Here is a 20,896-nt window from a genome sequence, read left to right on the forward strand (position 1 = left end):
GAATACATTGATTACATTTGTTAACCCACTCTTAGTCCAAGGAGCTTAGAACATCACACCTTGTTCTGACTCCCCTCTACCCATTTATCTCCCAAACGACCCTATGAGGTAGGCTAGGCTGAGAGATAGCCATCATTGAGTTTCATGAAGGCTCCATCAGAATTTGAACTTGGGTCTCTCTGTCCTAACACAACATGCTGTTCACAACAGCATCCTGGGTCTTTATTTTATTTTTAATTCACACTACGCAAAACAAAAGATTAATTGCCATTCAGTCAAAATTCCAAGTTTTATCACACACACAGGAAAAGGAGAAGGAGGTTTAGTCATCCTTCTTTTTAATTATTTTTCATTGCCTATTAGAATGCAATCATGCATATCTACGGTACTCAAAAGTAAGTCACATTGGTTTCAGTGAACCTCATTCCCATGAAAATGTGTCTAGGATTGCAGTAGGCATTTAAAAACTGATTTGGTTAATTTAGTATGGTGTTTTATCTCCCACTTTGCCTGCTTTTAACTGGCTTTATTTTGTTATAGTCTACATGATGCATTGTATATTGTTAGCTGCCATAGAAAGGCAAGGTAGAATTTTACTAAATTTTTGAAAATTTTTATTAGTTTTCAATTACAACAATCCAATATAATGGCCTCATTATAACAATGCCAAATTATAATACAATTCATAATACCAATCATTGAGATGCCAAATTATACAATTTAGGTGCCCCTGCGTCCTAGAATTAATGGTTTGATGACGTTTCTGCGTTCCAAACTCTTATAAATTTCAATTGCGCTCCAGTCGAAATACCAATCCTTTGTATGGCATCTGCAGTTTTAATGACTTCCATTCATATTGACACGTTGAATGATTTCTGCACCTACAGATGAAGCATTCAAACTCTCCTTTCTGTGTGTGGCAATTATTCCATTAATAGTGTTTCTTCCCATCTTTATAATATACAGTGGTACCTTGATTCTCAAACTTAATCCGTCCTGGAATTCCGTTCCAAAATCAAAGCATTCCGAAACCAAGGCGCACTTTCCTATAGAAAGTAGCCTAATGCAAAATGGATTAATCCATTCCAGACTTTTAAAAACAACCCCTAAAACAGCAATTTAACATTAATTTTACTATCTAACGAGACCATTGATACATAAAATGAAAGCAATAATCAATATACGGTAATCTATATATATATAAATATAAACTGGCCATGGGCGTAGGCAGGGGGGCAGGAGGGCGCAGCTGCCCCCCCCCCCCGAAGCAAAAAATCATTGTATTTTACAGACCATAACCAGCACTTTTCCCCTCCAAAAACTGAAGTGGAAAGAGCTTTGTTTTAGCGAGAGCAGCTCTCCACTTGCTGGGGGGGGGGGGAACAGCTGTAACAAAAACACATCAGATAAATAAAGCAAAGTGGCTACGGCATAGCTGCCAAGTTTTCCCTTTTCTCGCGAGGAAGCCTATTCAGCATAAGGGAAAATCCCTTAAAAAAGGGATAACTTGGCAGCTATGGGCTACGGTACTTAAGCAGTTAAGACAATGGAGCAGAATATCCCTTCAGGCAAGGTTTGATAGCTCACCACTTCACCCTATTGTTCTTAAGTGGGAGTTGTTAATGAGCATTCAGGGATCACATTAAGAGTTCTATTGGCGATTGAATGAGGGTGCAAAGGATTCAATTTGACTAAGGTGGCTCTGCAAGGCTAAAAGAAAGTGAATAAGAAAAGGGGGGGCTGTAGCTTTGATAGACACAGTGATGTTTATAAAAAGCAGTGGTGTTCCAGTCTGCCCCTCCTCCTGCATCTGTATACTGTAAATCAGGGGTGGCCACCTCCCAAGAGACTCTGATCTACTCACAGAGTTAAAAACTGGGAGTGATCTACCCCCTTTTTGGGGGTTCAGGTCAAAGCTGTTGAGTTTTTTTAAGGAAGGGAAGCCCTGTTTTTGGGGGTTTAGGTCAAACTTGTTGAGCTTCTTTTAGGAGGGAGGGAGGCCCATTTTTGTTTAGGGCTTCAGGTCATAGGGAGGAGGAAAATTTTGGGTGAGCTTTTCTTAGGGGTGTCATTGATCTAGCAGCGATCTACCACAGACATCCAGTGATCTACTGGTAGATCACAATCTACCTGTTGGACGTGCCTGCTGTAAATCAAGCAGAGAGAAAGCTGCTTGCAAGGCTCCTGTACAGGCGTACCGGTATCTTCCTCTTGCTGCAGAGTTCCAGCATCACAGCGTCACCCAGAGGCATTCACAAATGTGAGTTATCCCTCTCTCTATTTCTTCTTCCCTCCCTCTTCCATCCTTAATAAAATACGGGGGGGGCAGATAAGCCCCACATAGAAAGCCCATCAACATGGGGGGGGGATGACTCTTTAAAATACAGTATTTACCAGTAATTGCGGGGGGGGGGGGAGGCACCTATACCTCTAGGAGTTGGCTGCTATGCCTAGTAGGACAATTCAAGAAAGCAGAATGATGCATATGCTATGGTAATATATCAATGGAATCATAGAATTGTAGTCGGAAGGGACCACAAGGGTCATCTAGTCCAATCCTCTGCAATGTAGGATTTTTTCCCCAAGGTGGGGCTTGAACCCACGACATGGTTGAAATATTATGCTGATATGCAGCAACGCCTTGGAGCCGTTGTGACTGCGGCCCTGCCTTGCCTCGCCCTTGCCCGCCCTGTCACCCCCTCTCGCCTGCCCAACCCTCCCATCCTCTCCAGCCAAGCAGGGTAGCCGCCGATGCTGCCAGCCCCAGAAGCACAAGGTGGCCGCTGCCGCTGCTGCTGCCGCCGCCACAATATCATCAGGCCAACTGGCCCTGTAGCCCCGCCCATGTTCCCACTTCGTGGCCCCGCCCCTGAAAGATCATGGCTTGCCCCCCCCTAGTTTTGATCCTGGCTACGCCCCTGATAGGTCCATTTGAAAGTAAAGCTAATGTGGATTGGTTTGTTACCTGAAATCCCACGTGTGATTGTGTACCCACCCTTAAGGGTTTTTTGGAGATTTAAGTCTTAGAAAGTGAAGTGTTTGTGTCGTCGTCTGCAACATGTTCTGCAAATGGTCTGCTTTGCCGCCCTAATGTTTCTGAAAGCCTGTGAAATGCGTAAGCTTGCCAGACTTTTGGTTGCAACCTGCCAAATGGAAAATTGCAGCTTTGTTCTCTAACATCGTTCTAAGTTTCTATTCGTAAGTTAGCTATGCTTTATCTCTGGCAGGCTAGGGACAAAGGTGAGAGCTGTTTCCTAGTTCTGCTGGATCTCTCAGCAGCTTTTGACACCATCGACCATAATATCCTTCTGGACCGTCTAGAGGGGGTGGGAGCTGGGGGGACTGTCATACAGTGGTTCCGCTTCTTCCTCCTGGGCCGTGTTCAGAAAGTGGTGGTGGAGGATGAGTGTTCAGACCCCTGGGCTCTCATTTGTGGGGTGCCTCAGGGTTCCGTCCTCTCCCCCATGCTTTTTAACGTCTATATGAAGCCGCTGGGAGAGATCATCAGGGGGTTTGGGCTGGGTGTTCATCAGTATGCGGATGACACCCAACTCTTTCTCTCTTTTAAATCAGAACCAGTGAAGGCGGTGAAGGTCCTTTTTTTATATATATAATTATTTATTAAAATTTCCAAAATAAACACATTTAAAACATTATACAAGACAAACAAACACATAAACAAACATTCAAAAATACAAACATCCCAAAAAACATGCTCCGCCGAGCTTGACTTCCCTCCCTCCCCTCAAAAGGTTTTCTAATCAGTTCTTTTCTCGCAGTTCCTTTGTATCTAATCTTTAGGGTCAATTCGTAGGATTTATTTCACGCCTGCAAGTGTCTTTAAACCTTTACAGTTCATTTCCATATACAGTGGTACCTCGGTTTATGAACACAATTGGTTCCCGAAGTCTGTTCATAAACTGAAGCGTTCATAAACTGAAGCAAACTTTCCCATTTAAAGTAATGGAAAGTGGATTAATCCGTTCCAGACGGTCCGCAGAGTAACCGTTCATAAACTGAAGCGAACTTTCCCATTGAAAGTAATGGAAAGTGGATTAATCCGTTCCAGACGGGTCCGCGGAGTACTTAAACTGAAGCGTTCATAAACTGAAACATGGGTGTAATTGGTTCCGGAAGTCTGTTCATAAACTGAAGCGTTCATAAACTGAAGCAAACTTTCCCATTAAAAGTAATGGAAAGTGAATTAATCCGTTCCAGATGGGTCCGCGGCGTTCATAAACCGAAAATTCATAAACCGAGGTGTTCATAAACCGAGGTTCCACTGTAGTCCACAAATTTACTCCAATCCCTTAGAAACCTTGTCTCCCTCTGGTTTCGAATCCTGCTAGTCAGTCTCGCTAATTCTGCATATTCAATCATCTTTGTCTGCCAGTCTCCAATTGTCGGTAAGTCCTGGGTTTTCCATTTTTGGGCTAATAATGTCCTCGCCGCGGTTGTCGCATATAAGAAAAGGGTACTATCCTCCCTAGTTATCTCTTGGCCTATCAGTCCTAACAGAAAGGCCTCTGGTCTTTTGGGAAAAGTATATTTAAATATCTTTTTCAGTTCGTTATATATCATTTCCCAATATCCTTTAACCTTTTCACATTTCCACCACATATGATAAAAGTCCCCTTCCTTTTCATTACATTTCCAGCACATTCTGTTACTCATTCTATACATTTTCGCTAATTTCACTGGAGTTAAGTGCCATCTATACATCATCTTCCAAACATTCTCTTTCAAAGCAGTACATGCTGTAAATTTTATTGTTTGGTTCCATAATTTCAACCACGCATCATATTCAATATTATGCCCAAAATCCTTAGCCCATTTTATCATTACCTCTTTCGTCAACTCATCTTTAGTATACCACTCTACCAGCAAGTTATACATTTTGGACAACAATTTTACTCTGCCCCCAAGCAACTCTGTTTGAAATTTGGACCTTCTCTCCTCAAAACCAATTTTTTTATCTTGCACAAATACATCATTAATTTGATGATATTGCAACCAACTCGTCAAATATACTTTCACCTCTTCATACGGTTTCAGTTTCCAACCTTGTTCCGATTGTCTTAGAAAATTTTCATATGTTGGTCTCTCACCTTCCATATTCACTTTTTTCACTATAATCACTTCCATTGGTGAGATCCACCATGGCGTCTTGGTCTCTAACAAGGCTTTATTTCTTTCCCATACTTCAAATAACGATCTTCTTATAACATGGTTCGTAAATCCTTTATGGGTTTTTTTCTTATCATACCATAGATATGAATGCCAACCTGCTCTGTTGTCAAATCCCTCCAAGTCCAACAAGTCCGTATTTTCCAATGTTATCCATTCTTTTATCCAACAGAGACATGACGCTTCAAAGTATAATTTCAAGTCTGGCATGGAGAATCCGCCTCTTTCGGTCTTGTCTACCAATATTTTATATTTTATTCTTGGTTTCTTCCCCTGCCAGACAAATCTTTGTAAATCTTTTTGCCATTCCTTGAATTGTCTTGTCCCCTTTATAATAGGTATTGTTTGAAACAAGAATAACATTTTGGGCAATGAAGGCGGTGAAGGTCCTGTGTGAGTGTCTGGAGGCGGTTGGAGGATGGATGGCGGCTAACAGATTGAGGATGAATCCTGACAAGACAGAAGTACTGTTTTGGGGGGACAGGGGGCGGGTGGGTGTCGGGGACTCCGTGGTCCTGAATGGGATAACTGTGCCCTTGAAGGACCAGGTGCGCAGCCTGGGAGTCATTTTGAACTCACAGCTGTCCATGGAGGCGCAGGTCAATTCTGTGTCCAGGGCAGCTGTCTATCAGCTCCATCTGGAATGCAGGCTTAGACCCTACCTGCCTGCAGACTGTCTCACCAGAGTGGTGCATGCTCTAGTTGTCTATCGCTTGGACTACTGCAATGCGCTGTACGTGGGGCTACCTTTGAAGGTGACCCGGAAACTGCAATTAATCCAGAATGCGGCAGCTAGACTGGTGACTGGGAGTGGCCGCCGAGACCACATAACACCAGTCCTAAGAGACCTACATTGGCTCCCAGTACGTTTCCGAGCACAATTCAAAGTGTTGGTGCTGACCTTTAAAGCCCTAAACGGCCTCAGTCCAGTATACCTGAAGGAGCGTTCGGCACGGACACTGAGATCCAGCGCCGAGGGCTTCTGGCGGTTCCCTCACTGCGGGAAGCAAAGCTACAGGGAACCAGGCAGAGGGCCTTCTTGATAGTGGCACCCGCCCTGTGGAACGCCCTTCCATTGGAGGTCAGGAAGATAAACAACTACCTGACATTTAGAAAACACCTAAAGGCAGCCCTGTTTAGGGAAGTTTTTAATCTGTGATATTTTAATGTATTTTGGTATTTGTTGGAAGCTGCCCAGAGTGGCGGGGAAAACCCAGCCAGATGGGTGGGGTATAAATAATAAATAATAATAATATTGAGTCTGGCAACCCTAATGATTCTATGATTCTGCTATTATCCTAAAAACTTTTCACCTATTCATGCAAAGCAGATGCTCTGCCACTGAGGTAGAACTTACCCTTATTTATGTGCTACTCAGTGGCTATGCAATTTATGTACAACTAGCTGGCTCTGCCACGCATTGTTGTGGCTCAGTCTGTTAAATGAAGCCTCAGAGTCCCCCTTCAGACTCCCCTCACTTTCAGAGTTCCCGTTTTACGTGTGTTCTGTTTACACAGGCGCATCCCTGTGACCCCCCCATTCCAACCCATTACCTATCCCACCCCTTGCCCCTCCCCCCACCTAGGCAAGCTCCCACCTCCACTCAGCCTTGTCTGGAAAGTGGCCTAGTCCGCAAAGCCAAGCCGAGATACTGTGGAGAGAGAAGCTTTCCTAGGTGCACTACCAGTGTAGCCATCGCTAGAGGGCGCTGTGTTGCAATCTCTCCTGTGCTCCCAGCATGCACTTTCGTATGATTTGTGAGTTCTGGAACACGGGGTTTTTACCTGGTGTAGGTGCCACATCTGTCTTTGAAAACAGTATGGGGTCACTTGGGTAGTCACATTTGACTTTGTGTCCAAATTTCAACGCTATCAGTCAAGTGGTTTTGTTGAACATTGGAGACGAAGGAACATACCCAGTTTACATTTTATATATATATAGAAGAGCCCTGTTGGAACAGACCAAAGGCCTTTCACATCCAGCATCAAGTTTCCTATTGCAGCCAACTAAATGTTACAGGAGGCCACAAGCAGGACATGAGAACAGTAGCTATCTCCCCACCTAGCACTTATGGCAGGCATAGGCAACCTCGGATCGCCAGATGTTTTGGAACTACAACTCCCATGATCCCTGGCTAACAGGGCCTAGTGGTCAGGGATCATGGGAGTTGTAGTTCCAAAACCAGGTTGCCTATGCCTGGCTTATGGTGAAATTAGTTGTTGAGCTTTTATGGCGGGGCACTCTTTTTTAAGAAATTGACCAAAAACACCCAAACCACTACTTCCGGTATGTGCTGCCATTTTGACCAATTACTGTACAGTATAGAAAATTCCATCCGGACCGGTTCCGGTTTCCGCCGGCAGGAATGGCGGACCTGTTTTCCATCCCTCTGACCTTCGTAAGGAATTTGGCGGTTGCTAGGGGAGTAAATGGCAACCCCCTACCCTCTCCGGGGGTTACGGAGAGGGGCCGCTGGCCCGCGATGCCCCCAGACCCACTCCGACTGTTTATGGAGTGGGGGGAGCTTGGGCTGAAAAGCACTTACGAGGGCCAGGACTCCCGGACGCTAATCTGCATGGCGGGGGTTTCCATGGTTAAAGAAGATAATTAGGCTTAAAACTATGGACATACTTCAGAAGGAGGGGAAGAAGCGCTGTTTACTGCTGAGAAATTTATGCTGCTGAGGGAGAGGAGTCAAAGGCTGTATATCATCTGGAAGAAGGATTGATGGGGACGGAGCGATAAGGGAATTGAGTTTTTTTTTATTTTTCTTCATATGAGTTACTTCGTACCTTCCCAGACGCGATGTCCTGGCTTGTTTGGAGTGAAAGAGAAGCAAAAGACTGTGTGAGTTGAACTTTATAAACTGTTGTTACTGAGCATATTTTTTAAAGATGTGGAGTTGCCGATGAGAAAAGCCCCCCCCTTAGTCGGACGGAAGGAGTCCTGGACGCGTTCGGAGGATTTATGAGCTGTGACGCACTTTGAATTGGAGCAGCGACCTGAAGCTAAGTTCAGCTATAGGGCAAGGAGATCCATTAATTTACCAAGAGTTTATGGTTTGATGTTTGGGTCTTCTGCCTGGAAAAGCTGTAAATTTTATAAAGATCGTTAATCTTTATGGCTATGAGAGAAAACGAAAGTGATTTGAGCTTTTTAAGATGGCGCTGCTTCGACGCAACAGGGAGCTCCAGACTAAGAAGATTTATGGGGAGGCTGGACTGATTAACCCACACAGGAGAAAGAACATTTGTGAAACCTTGTTTGATATTTACCTCAGCAGCTGGGAAACAATCGGTTGAAAGTGGAAAACATCTATGTGACTGTAAGGGGAAGATCTGGATTATTATGAACTTGGAGGACGATTTGAACTTTAGAAAAAAGACGGCAGTGGACGGTTGCGAGGAATCCCCAATTTCTTGAAGCATGGGAACCCAAATAAAAAAGTCTCTAGACGATTTGGCATAACATTCGGTTTGATTGATATATATATGTGTATAATTTGAAATAATGAATGTGATATAATTGGTTTTAATTGGAAAATTAATAAAAATATTTTTTTTAAAAAAAAAAGAAAATTCCATCCGGACCAATTCCGGATATGTCCATGTCTTAATTTTCGGGCACTGGACGCGTCCCTTTGTGAACCTAACCCTCTCCAATACAGTGGCGGTTTTTTTTGGGGGGGGAGCTCTGCTGGATGTCATATGAGGCGGCTGGGCTTAAGCTCGGTGCCATCTGTGCAGGTGTGTCTCCCGCTTCCGAGGCATGTGTGAGCCTGAGGGGGGGGGGGTTGAAAGATGGGTCCCCCCCCCAATGCGGAGCTAGCCGAGTGACACAATTTCAGGATAGGCAGCAGCATTATAGAGCAGGTAACGGCAGCGCAGGCACGCGGTGGAATCCGACTGTCCGATTCAGGCGCCCCAGCGGATAGCAGCAGCTCCAGCCCTGAAGGGCAACTTCCTGCCCTCTCATCGGAAGAGACGCTCCTGCGTCACACGCCGCTCGCCCCGCCCCTTATTCGAACGGAGCCGGAAGCACCCGGCAGAGCGCGAGGAAGCGCCTGCGCGTGAGTGCGGCCCTCGCGAGAGCTCCGAGAGACAGCCCGGCGTTCCCGCCCTTTCTCCTCAGCCTGCCCAACGACCGCTCCTCTCTCTCCGCGGACTTCGGCCGGCTCTGGAAGGCGTCATGGCGGCGCTCGCAGGCTCCCCCTCGCCCGGCCTTCCTTCTTTGGCCGCGGCGGCGGCGGCGGCCTCCCCTAACCCCGTCGGCCCGTCGGGCTACCGGCCCTTCGAGCCCGAGGCGTTGGGGCTCAGCCCGGGCTGGCGGCTCACCAGCTACGGGGAGCTGCGCGGCTGAGGCTGCAAAGTCCCTCAGGAGACGCTGCTCAGGCTCCTGGAGGGACTCGGCGGGGACCGCGCGGCAGAGACAGGGGCCGGGGAGGCGGCTGCTCTCGGCGGGGCCCCCCGGACGCTTGGTGAGACTCGGAGCGCGAGGGGGATGGGGGAGGGCGCTCCGAAGGCCGCGGAAGGAGGGGAGGCCTACCGTGCGCTACCCCCGCCACGTAGCGGGGGTATTAAACACATAAGACCACTTAAGTATTCAGTTACAAGTACTGTATAATTCATTCCTTACTAAAGTCCATTCTACAGTGGTACCTTGGTTCTCCAAAAGCCTAGTTCACGAACAACTTGGAACCCAAACATCGCAAACCCGAATGTGATTGTTCTGGTTCTGGAATATTTTGGAAGTCGAATGTGTCCTGAGATTCTGTTTTTAGTGCTGTGCTTCCATTTTTAGAGAGATCACACTGATTGGGGCAGTGGGGAGAAGCTTCCCGGCAGCGCTCTGAAGCATAGCTGCTTTGACCTGAGAGAGAGATCGTGAAAGCTCATGCTGATTGGGGCAGTGGGGAGAAGCGTTTTAGGGGCAGTTTTTCTACAGTCTGCAACGGATTAATCCGTTTTGCATTACTTTCTATGGGAAAGCACGCCTTGGTTTTGGAATGGACTTCCGGAACAGATTAAGTTCGAGAACCAAGGTACCACTGTACTGTATAATATTTGGACTCGAGGACATCATTCCTCATTTGGCTGCATTTGTAGACCTGGGCTGAAGATAGGGCTGTTATGTCTACCTAAAACAATGATGGCCAAACTTGGCCCTCCAGCTGTTTTGGGACGACAACTCCCATCACCCCTAGCTAACAGGACCAGTAGTCAGGGATTGTGGGAATTGTCGTCCCAAAACATCTGGAGGGCCAAGTTTTGCAATCACTGACCTAAAACAAGTAGGTGTTTGGGGTGGGAATACTTCTAAAGGTGCTGATGTGCTTGGGGTCCCTTCTCTCCACAGGCATCGGAATGGATTCCTGTGTGATCCCATTGAGGCATGGCGGTCTCTCCCTTGTACAGACCACAGACTTCTTTTATCCACTAGTGGAGGACCCGTATATGATGGTGAGCAGGCTTGACTGGATAAAAAAGAATTAGCCATGTTTGTAATAATGGAACATGGTATATTTGTGATGCGAGACAGTTCATGAGGACAATTGCCTTGTGTGTCATCTTCCTCATTCTATATCTTTTGCTGCATGTGTCTGATCTAGGGTCGCATTGCCTGTGCCAACGTGCTGAGTGACCTCTATGCCATGGGCATCACAGAGTGTGACAACATGCTTATGCTTCTGAGTGTAAGCCAGAAAATGACTGAGGAGGTAAGAAGTATAATGGATAATTTTGTCTCTAGGAATACATTTTACTTAAATAATAGGAAAAATGAATATTTTAATGTAAATTTTTTTGACATAATTATGGTAGGTAATTATGGCACAAGTGGATTTCAGAAAAGGAACTTGTTTGTCTGGCTTCACCTGCAGAGCTATAGTTTGTTTCAGCCTGGCTACGGCCTGGAAATAATGATACCTCTGAACATTTTAAGGCGAATAACTTATAGAGCACATGCCTCGCTTGTCAGAGGGCTAAGGTTCAATCCCTGGCAGCCCCAGTTAAATAATTGGGTAATAGGTGATGTGTATTATCCCTGCTTGATACTTAGGAGAGCCACTCCCAGTTAAAGTAAACCCACTCCAGGATTTAAGTGAATGATTATTTGCAAGTAATAAGATCAGAAACTTAGTTCAGACATGTCAAACTGTAGTTTGTGTTGAGCATATTTCTGGCTTCCAGACAAAAAGGCCAAACCATGGTTTAGGTTTTCCATTGGCAGTCTTGTTTCTGTGATGCGCTCACCAGAGATAAATGTTGGCTCATTTATCACACCAAACAATAGCTGGCCAGTTGCAAATATTTGCTTGTCAACTTGGGCATCATAAAAAACCTGTAGTTTAGCTTCCTTAACAATGGCTTGGTTTGATGCTTGAAATGTGATCGCATGACCCTTCACAGAGTGAAACATACAGGTAGGAAACAGACCTTAATTTCCCTGACTCAGCTTTCCACAAGAGTTGATTTTCTGAATCCTTTATTTTATCCTTCACCCAGGAGCGGGAGAAAATAATGCCACTTTTAATCAAGGGCTTTCGGGATGCAGCAGAAGATGGTGGCACCTCAGTAACTGGTGGGCAGACTGTCCTGAATCCTTGGATCATTGTTGGAGGGGTTGCAACAGTTGTATGCCAGCCCAATGAGTTCATCATGTGAGTAAATGCATCTCATTAGGAGAGACCTGATTTGAAAATGCTTGCCATAGAGGTATTTACAAGAGAGGTAATTGTGTTGCAGTCTTAGCTGAAAGGTTTAGAGCAGGCATGTCCAACAGGTAGATTGTGATCTACCGGTAGATCACTGGACGTCTGCGGTAGATCACTGGTAGATCATTGGCTCCCCCAAGAAGCTGAATAACTGTGGCTCCCCTAAAAAAAAGCTCAACATTTTACCTCTACCCTGAAAAAGCTCAACAACTTTGACCTGAACCCCCCAAAAGGGGGTAAATCACTGTCAGTTTTTAACTGAGTAGATCGCGTCTCTTGGGAGTTGGCCACCCCTGGTTTAGAGGATGCTTGCTAGACATAGGGATCACTGAATCAAATAATGAAATGGTAGAGTTGAGCTAGGGATTGCCCATGCCACTTTAGAGCAAAAAACAGTAGGGTTGGGGGCTGCCAAATCCACTAATCTATTCCAGGACTAACAATATTGCTGCTTGGGCTGTCACAGAGATCATAAAGTCGTGTGGAAGATGAGACTATAGTAATGTAAATAATGCTCTGAAGACAAATGATCCAGTCTGTGATTCGGATACCCAGGACTGGCTTTGTAATCTGCCTTTATGCGAGTTTATTTTGGGACCATATTAATGCTTCCTTATCCATGATTTGATGGTTGAGGCAGCAGCTGACCTGGCCTTGTATTCTGAGACTTGGTGGAAGAGCTGGGTGGTGTTGTCTCTTTCAGCTGTGTTCAGCAGCATCATAGACTTAACAGGGTTGGAGGTTGCCATGGTCTGTGGCAAGGAGGTCATATTTGGTCTCGCAGGCCCTTTCCCCCCAAACTATGGCCACTTGCTGCACACTTGATGTCACATTTGTCATTCTGTGTGTTGCAGGAAGAGATGCAGCTAGATCCTGTGACAAAAAACAACAACAGAATTGAAGTCCTGAGTATCAGTTCAGCTCAATTCTGCTTAGTCACTGTCTCCTCCCATCCCCGCAGGCTAACTTTGATAGGTTGCCTGGACCATACACCATTTAAAGTTTTTGCCTGCTAGGACAAGAAAGTTCCCCACCCCTAATCTATAAGAATGCTGTCTCTTGGTCCTGACTTGGGGAGATAAACTTTGGACCCAGGTTTAGACACCGCACGAAGAACTCTTAAGAACCCTGTTATGGACAGGCTATAACTACTAAACGTAAATAAGTAGGTCTGAGTGTGAGCTCCTGTTTCTTATGATTTTAGGCCAGACAGTGCTGTTCCAGGGGATGTTCTTGTGCTGACTAAACCACTGGGGACTCAAGTGGCTGTAAATGCTCATCAGTGGCTAGATAACGTAAGTGCTCATCTGTGGGGAAACTTGCACATCCATTTGTATTCCTCTATCTATCTATCCGCAGCGGATCCTCTTGTATGTATAGTTTTAATAAGCTAGGAGGAACAAGGGGCATGTGGTTGGATGCATTCATTGCCCCATCACCTTGTCCAGATGAGCTGCTTGCGTAAGGTGAAACTGATCCCACAAAACATCCTCAATAGCAGCACTGGGTACTTCCAACAAATGGAGAGTCGAGATCACTCCAAAGTTGAATGACTTTTATCCTCTAAAGTGCATAGCCAGTTGGTCACAGGGGGGTCTTCAAATGCTTCGAAAGGTCCCTTCTCCACACTGGGAGTCAGTAACCTCTAGACCCTCTGAAATAACTCCACCTGCTAGCTACCAGAGGAGACAATGTGAGCTGCAAAGAGAACCTTTTTTGCAGCTCACACTGCCACATAGTAGGCACAGTTGTGTATTCTTACCAGTGTTTGGTCAGCCTAGGAGTGAGACATGCACCACTTGCACTCCAGTCTTTGTCAAGCTTGTTTCATAGTCCAGAGCTCCTCAGAGTACCAAGGAGCTGCTTGGGCTACAAAATGCCAGAGTGGATGCTCAAAAACCACCTGTTTCAAAAGAGAGACCAGGACTTTGACAAGATCAGCAGCTTTGTCCATGGAATATCACAGAGCATTCAGGAACCTGATTTCATCAATCTTTGAGGACAGGCTACCTGAATTGGCCCACCACCCTTACAGGGGAGAAATGCCACCGTGAGTCTAAACTTAACCTGATAATGGTCTGGCCATGACAAGGGAATGCATTGTACTCTGAAGGGAATGCATTCTCCGAAGCCCTGTCTCATGCTGGAGGTGCAAGGCGGCGGGGGAGAGAAGCGCTTCTCCCCCCTCCTGCCTGTCTTGTGCGGTGGCTCCGGGGAACGGAGCCGAATCGCGGCAGGCGTTGCTTTCCCCCGCCTGTCTTCCCCGAGCCAAGCCATCTGCTGTGGCGGGAAAGGCGAAGTCCGCTTTCCCCCCACCCCAACCGACACAGCGTCCCCCAGAGCCAAAGTGCGGCGCTGCGGGGGCTTTTCACCGTTTGCCTTCCCCGAGCCAAGGGGGAGGCAAGACTGCGAAAAGCCCCCGGCCGCAGCGCCGCACTTCGGCTCTGGCACCGGCTTGGCGGCGGTGGGGGAAAGGCGCAGGATCATTCCTTCGCCTTTCCCCCACCCTGCCCGACAGCCGAATCCGACGAAGCTTCTGAAGCACCTGCCTGCCTTCCCCAGGCCAAGAGAGCAAGCGCCGCCACCAGTCCCCCGAAGCCCATAGGAACACATTAATTGACTTAATGCATTCCTATGGGAAATGGTGCCTCGCTAGACGAAATTTCCGTCTAGCAAGGCATGTACTTTAAAAAAATGAAACACGTACCTGTGTCTTGCAGCAGGGGCTGCTGGCGGCGGAGGGTGGAGCGGCAGCAAAGAGGTTTCTCGGGTTGGCTCTGCTCTGGCAAGAAGCGGCTGCTGAAAATGGCGATCAGCCAGCTTAGCACAGCCCCCTTCCTCCTGTACGCGTGCAGCTGCCGCCTGCCCATTGGCTGGGGCCTGAAGCACTTCGACTTTTTGATTGGCTGCTACTGGCCAATACTGGTGAAGGAGAGGGGGGAAATGGCAACGCGGGGGGGGGGGGAATGGCTCTCGGCTTTAAAAAAATAATAATTAAGTGCAGAATGGCCATGCTGATCCCCAGACCTTTCGCGGGCCGGATTGGCAGGCCAATTGGGCCGCATCCGGCCCGCGGGCCGTAGTCTGGGAACCCCTGAGCTAGAGACCCCTGAATTTGCTAGTGAGAAATGCAGCCTCAAAACCATTTGTTAACATACTACTTTTCCATTTCAGCCAGAACGGTGGAATAAAATTAAGCTGGTGGTCTCCAGAGAAGATGTTGAACTGGCGTATCAGGAAGCCATGTTCAGTATGGCCATGTTGAACAGGACAGGTATGGGGGATGGGGTTTGACTTGTTCTTCATTTGCAAGGGAAAGGATTGACACCACTGTGGCAGCAAATGCATTATTTTTTAAATAAAAAAACCAGGATACTATACCTATGGTTGTACTAGAGACCTACATGTCATCTAGAACACAAAGGTTTTTGATTGTTTTGGAAAATACGTGGTCCACCTAGAGTTCCTCATATTGAGGCAGAAGGTGGGATAGAAATATTCAAAGTCTTGATAGTCTGCACATGTATTTCTCAAGTTCTTGGGTCATTCGAGTCCCAGGACCTTCTGAATTCTTCTAATTTTCATCTTTTAACCTTCACCTTCATCTTTAAAGAAGAAAATGTGTTGAAATATGGAATGTCTTGTTTTATGTACAAGAATAGTTTTTAATTTTTTTACATACAGCAGTTGATCAGTATTTCTCATCAGAAAAAGCTATCATTGAGATGAAAGTAATAAAGCTCAGGTGATTTAAGGTTCCATCTGCAGATATGTGTGCAGATTAGACCTGGGTGATTTTTCAATAAATCGTTCAAAATCGATTAGGAAGTCCACATCACAATAACGATGGCAAACATCGTGAATTTGAGAAAACTGTGTGCTTCTTAGTGCTTCTGGTGCCTCCTACAGAAGCGGCAAGCAACTCACAAGAGCAGGTGTAGCAGCCATCACTATGTTTTGATTCTGCAGCGAGCCCCAGCTCAGCTCCACTGCCTCTGCAGGTGCCGATTATGAAAGTAGCTGGGAAACCAGCAGCAGCCACTTAAAAGACTAGGTTCTGCTTGCTTAAAGTAGGCTAGTAGCCAGCGTGACAGACTGGTAGGTGTGGTTTGCAGAGATGCTGGTCTGAGCTGGCTCAGGGATTCTTGCTGGAAGCCTCCTTTCCCCTTTTCTTACCCCATGAAAGAGGTTGTTTTCTTCAGAGTAAGAACAAAAAACTTTGCCTGTGCTTGAAGCGGCTCTCTCCCTCTCTGATGCCTTTACTGCCGGTCTCCCCTTCTGCCGCTGTGTGTGCGTGCACCCACACACTCCCACAGTGCAAAGCCTTTCCCTCCCCTCCTTGATGCCTTTACTACCCATCTATGGCTGGGAGCAGTACCTTTCCCCATGTAAAAGAAAGAACAATAAACCAAGTTGCCCTGTGAAGGTGCTCTTTATTCCCATTTCCCCTTCTGCCACTGTGTGCGTGCGTGCGTGCACATGCCTTTCTCTCCCCTCCCTTTACTACTGTCTGAGGCTTTGATGCAGCCCCTTCTCCCCCGCCCCTGTAAAAAAAAAGCAAGTGCAAAAAAACAAGTTGCTGTGTAAGACATAGTTGGTTCGCCCTAAATAGCTTCCCTCATATAAAAAGGAAGTCTTTTTTAAATTTAAAGGATGCTATCTCGTTGCTTGCTTGCCCTTCCTCCTTCCCTTTGATAAAAAGGGAGAGAATGGTGGGATGGGGGCTTTGGGGGGCCCTTCTGTGTCACAATAGGAGGAAATGAAGAGGGGAAAGATTGCTGCCTCATGCTGAAATGGGAGGTTGAGTGTTGTGAGGCAAGAATGATGGGGAGGGTGGGTGCTTGTTGGTAAGCAGTGCAAGCAAATGTGTGTTTACTCAGAAGTAAGCCCTACTAAATTCAATGGGGCTTACTCCCAGGAAAGTAGAAGTAAGTTTAGCTGAACTCAGGGGGGCTTACTCATGTACAGAATGCAGTTGGCCCTCTGAGTTGGGAAGGAGATGCAACTTGACACTAGTAAATTACATAAATTACTCTAAATTGTTAATCATATGGAAGTTTAATTAATATTGTAAATTTGCCCCTAAAACTGCATAGAACATTACTATAGTCTCCAGAAATCTTTAATGGTTTAGTTGAAGCATGCTATCATTTAGTTAATTTTCATATAATTATGTGCATCAAATTTAGATTATTATTTTGTTGTTCAATATTTTCCCAGGTTCTTTGTATTCACTCTGATTCACCACTGTATTTTGGATTGTCCTGGGCCTGAATATCCAAGCCCAAAACCAAAGTCCTGTTTGCATGCTGATGAAAGTGATGATTTAATCAGTGTGTTGTGATTTAGACCCGTAACAGTAGCAGTTGCAAGGACATTACCATGTTCACCTCTACGTAGCTCCATCTTATTTCAGATATTGTGATATCGCCCAGCCCTAGTACAGATCACCTTCAAAATTTGATACTTTTAAACAAAGGGGGAATTGAGTCCATAACGCAATTTGCTGGCAGAACTGGATATACAATAGTGGCCCAAATTGTGGAAACCTTTTGGAAAAAGTGTATTTCTGAGGTTTGATGGCTCATAACACCACTTTTTTTTTTAGTAATACCATAAAATTATATATCAGTGGAAAGTTAATTTAATGAAGAAGTTTGTTCAATTATTGGTCAAAAGTTATAGCCAAATAACCAGAAAAAGGAAACACAACTTGCTTAGGTTGATATGCAGTAGCTATCCTTCATTTGAATGTAGCCAATGAGCATGAGTGTTTAGAGAGCCAATCAGGTGTCATCTTGTTTGGGCAATGATTCAATCAGGTCACAGTAGGATTCAGCTATTGATGTTATGTATTGGAGCTGAGAGGAGGACATTTGTCAGTGTGTTATGTGGTTGCTATCAAGCTGGTTGTTTTTGTGTTGTTTTTTGTTCTTTCATTTAGTAAAATAGTACTATTAAGTGAACAAGGCTACAATTATGAAGAAATTAGAAGAAAAATTTATGGAAACTTTACCAAAGGTGGCATTTTTAAATTTTTGAAGAGGTATTAAGGAGACTCGGGTCACTACAAAATCAGACTGGTAAAGGCAGGAAAAGGTGCACAACAGCAAGTGATGATGGAAGAATTGAGATAGTGTGTCTATGGGACAGAAGAAAATCATCTGGGTGTATACAAGATGACATGGTGCAATGTAATGTGAGGTTGAGTGCAAGAACTGTTTGGCACAGACTGCAGGAATATGGTCTAAATGCTAGAATTCCAAGGAAAAAGCCATTATCTCTCAAACAAAGGTTGAAAATGATCAAACTGGGCCAAAACCCATGTTAACTGGACAGCGGAACAATGGGACAGTGCTATCAAAATCTCCTTGCTTTTGATAGTGATGACATTAAATACATGAGAGAAGAATCTGAGAAGATTTACATTCTACTTGCATTACAAGTACAGTGGTACCTCATGTTGCGAATGGGATCCGTTCCAGAGGCCCGTTCGTAACATGAAGCATCTGTGACCTGAAAAAACACAACATGAAGCGGACCTATCCTGAGGTATGATTATACCATGAAACACCCAGTTAGTGTTATGATCTGGGGCTGTATGACAGCAAAAGGTGTGGACATAATTTGCATTATTAATGGGAATGTACAGTGGTACCTTGCTAGATGAATGCCCTGCTAGATGAATTTTTCGCAAGACGAATTTGTTTTTGTGAAAAATTTCATCTAGCGAATCACGGTTTCCCATAGGAATGCATTGAAATTCAATTAATGCGTTCCTTTGGGCAATAAATAAATAAATCAATGCATTCCTATGGGATTTGCAAGGCGAATTTTTTGCAAAACGAATTGACTCACAGAACAAATTAAATTCGTCTTGCGAGACACCACTGTAAATGCTCAATACATAGCCCAGATCTTAACCCAGTCAAAAATCTATGGAGCCAGCCAAAAAACCCAGCAAGAAAACCCAATTAATGGAGGTAATAATTCAATATTGGTTTCACATTATTACAGCTGCAGAACTAAAAAAAACTTGGTTCATTCCACAGGAAAGTGTTGTAAGGCCATAATGAAAGCTAAAGGTTACCCAAGTATTAACTGATGTCGCGAGAATTTTTGTAGACCTCATTTTTCCTATTTGTTTCACGTTTCTTTATGACTGCTGTTGTAATAAATAATCTTTCACAAAAGTTATTGCATTACATTCTTCGTTAAATTATCTTTCCACTGATATATGTTATGGTATTACTTCAAAAAAAGTGTTATGAGCCATCAAACCAAGGAAATACTTTTTCCAAAAGGTTTCCACAATTTTGGCCACTAATGCATTTTGCAGGCATGGGTCTGAAGGAATGTGAGGACCTTCCATGAATCATCCTAATTTGCCTCATAATTCAGGGTACACATACAGCCAATGTGCATCCCTAGTATCCATTACTCTGCCTGTGTCTTAACACTGACATGAGGGAGTGCAGCCCTTGGGTTGAAAAGATTTCCATCCTTTTAGACATGAGGCTCTAGGACCTGAGTGGACCCGATTTCCCAATACCATGATGGGCAGGTATTCATGAAGAATTAATGTACATCATATTTGTAAAGTCAAAGGTTACTGCATCCCTGCTGAACACAATGTTGCTACTACCCTCCAGAAGCTTCCTCCTGATGAAGTAGTGACTGGTTCTTGTATTAGGTATAGGCTAGACCAGGCATCCCCAAACTGCGGCCCTCCAGATGTTTTGGCCTACAACTCCCATGATCCCTAGCTAACAGGACCAGTGGTGAGGGAAGATGGGAATTGTAGTCCAAAACATCTGGAGGGCCAAAGTTTGGGGGTGCCTGGGCTAGACTGGTTGTTTGGAGATTGCCAGCAGCGGTTGTGACTACTACTTTGCCATTACTTATGCTTTTAAATGTTCATGCTCTTGGTCTTTCAGCTGCCAGCTTGATGCATACTTTCAATGCCCATGCTGCTACGGATATTACAGGCTTTGGTATTCTGGGTCATGCACAGAATTTGGCCAAACAGCAGCGCAGTGAGGTGTCATTTGTCATCCACAATCTGCCTATCCTTGCCAAAATGGCTGCTATTAGCAAAGCGTGTGGCAACCGTTCACGGCTACTACAAGGAACATCCCCTGAGACATCTGGTAAGATGGAGAGCCTGCGCTACAGGAGCTGAAGGTGGGGTTGAAGGGAATTTAAATCTGTAAGTGACCTTAATTTGCTCTCTTACATGGCAGGTGGGCTGCTGATCTGTTTACCCCGAGAGCAGGCTGCTCGCTTCTGCGCAGAGATCAAATCACCCAAATATGGAGAAGGACACCAAGCCTGGATCATTGGCATTGTGGAGAAGGGCAACCAGACCGCTCGCATCATTGACAAACCACGTATCATTGAAGTGACACCCCGTGGGGCCAGTGCTTCCCCTCAGGATAATAATTCCAGTGCCAGCCCTGAAGCTGCATCATGAGGTGGCAAAATAGTTTTCATTTATCCACTGTAGGTTCTGGGATTGAAAAGGGCAGCACCTGAGCCTTTGGATCAGTGTGCAGTTACCTTCTACAACATAATGATCCTCAGAACACTCTTTATCAGTTGTTGGCTGGTTCCTTCCTGCCATCTGATGTGATTAATTTTGAAGTCATTTCCTGCAAGCAGGTAAATTGCGGACACCCTTGATTTTTGGAGAAGATGGTAACTTGAATTATTTATTGGAATAGTTCTGCTTGTTATTGAGCTCTCCCAGCTTTTGGTCAGACTGAGCAGCTGGTCCAAAAGGAGGGTGGGTGACTTAAAAAGCCATTTGGTTGGGCCAGAGGTCTCTCCTCTCATTATGAAGCACCTCCGTTAAAACCCAATCATGGGCTTGGAGGAGCAGAGGAAACCTGGAGGAGCAGCACCGAGCTCAGCTTCATGGATTGTTCCTTGGGTTGTAAATTATTGGTGATTGAGTTAATAAAGTTGATTTCTACAACTATTGTGGTATTTGGAAGG

The 20,896-nt window shown here is 45.3% G+C and overlaps 1 protein-coding gene across 2 annotated transcripts; it reads left to right on the forward strand.

The window, feature by feature from the left end:
• The first annotated feature begins 635 nt into the window (after positions 1-635).
• On the forward strand, positions 636-20,876 carry LOC118078863 (selenide, water dikinase 2). Of its 2 annotated transcripts, none has more exons than XM_060268883.2 (8): positions 636-2,260; positions 10,543-10,646; positions 10,796-10,903; positions 11,691-11,845; positions 13,104-13,194; positions 15,074-15,173; positions 19,837-20,049; positions 20,143-20,876. In XM_060268883.2, exons 2-8 carry the CDS (start codon positions 10,551-10,553, stop codon positions 20,370-20,372), a joined length of 993 nt encoding a protein of 330 aa, XP_060124866.1. In that variant the 5' UTR covers positions 636-2,260; positions 10,543-10,550; the 3' UTR covers positions 20,373-20,876. The 2 variants fall into 2 exon arrangements, with proteins under 2 accessions (XP_060124866.1, XP_034958758.1); XM_035102867.3 differs by lacking the exon at positions 636-2,260 and adding an exon at positions 9,311-9,664.
• The last annotated feature ends 20 nt before the right edge of the window (positions 20,877-20,896 follow it).

Source organism: Zootoca vivipara, chromosome 15 (genome assembly GCF_965207765.1).
Source record: "Zootoca vivipara chromosome 15, rZooViv2.hap1.1, whole genome shotgun sequence".
In the NCBI taxonomy this organism is placed as follows: Eukaryota; Metazoa; Chordata; class Lepidosauria; order Squamata; family Lacertidae; genus Zootoca; species Zootoca vivipara.

Coding starts and splice junctions, on each gene's coding strand:
- LOC118078863 (XM_060268883.2), top strand. CDS start 10,551: ATGGATTCCTGTGTGATCCCATTGAGGCATGGCGGTCTCTCCCTTGTA. Junction 10,647..10,795: donor TGGAGGACCCGTATATGATG/GTGAGCAGGCTT, acceptor TGTCTGATCTAG/GGTCGCATTGCCTGTGCCAA. Junction 13,195..15,073: donor CTCATCAGTGGCTAGATAAC/GTAAGTGCTCAT, acceptor TTTCCATTTCAG/CCAGAACGGTGGAATAAAAT.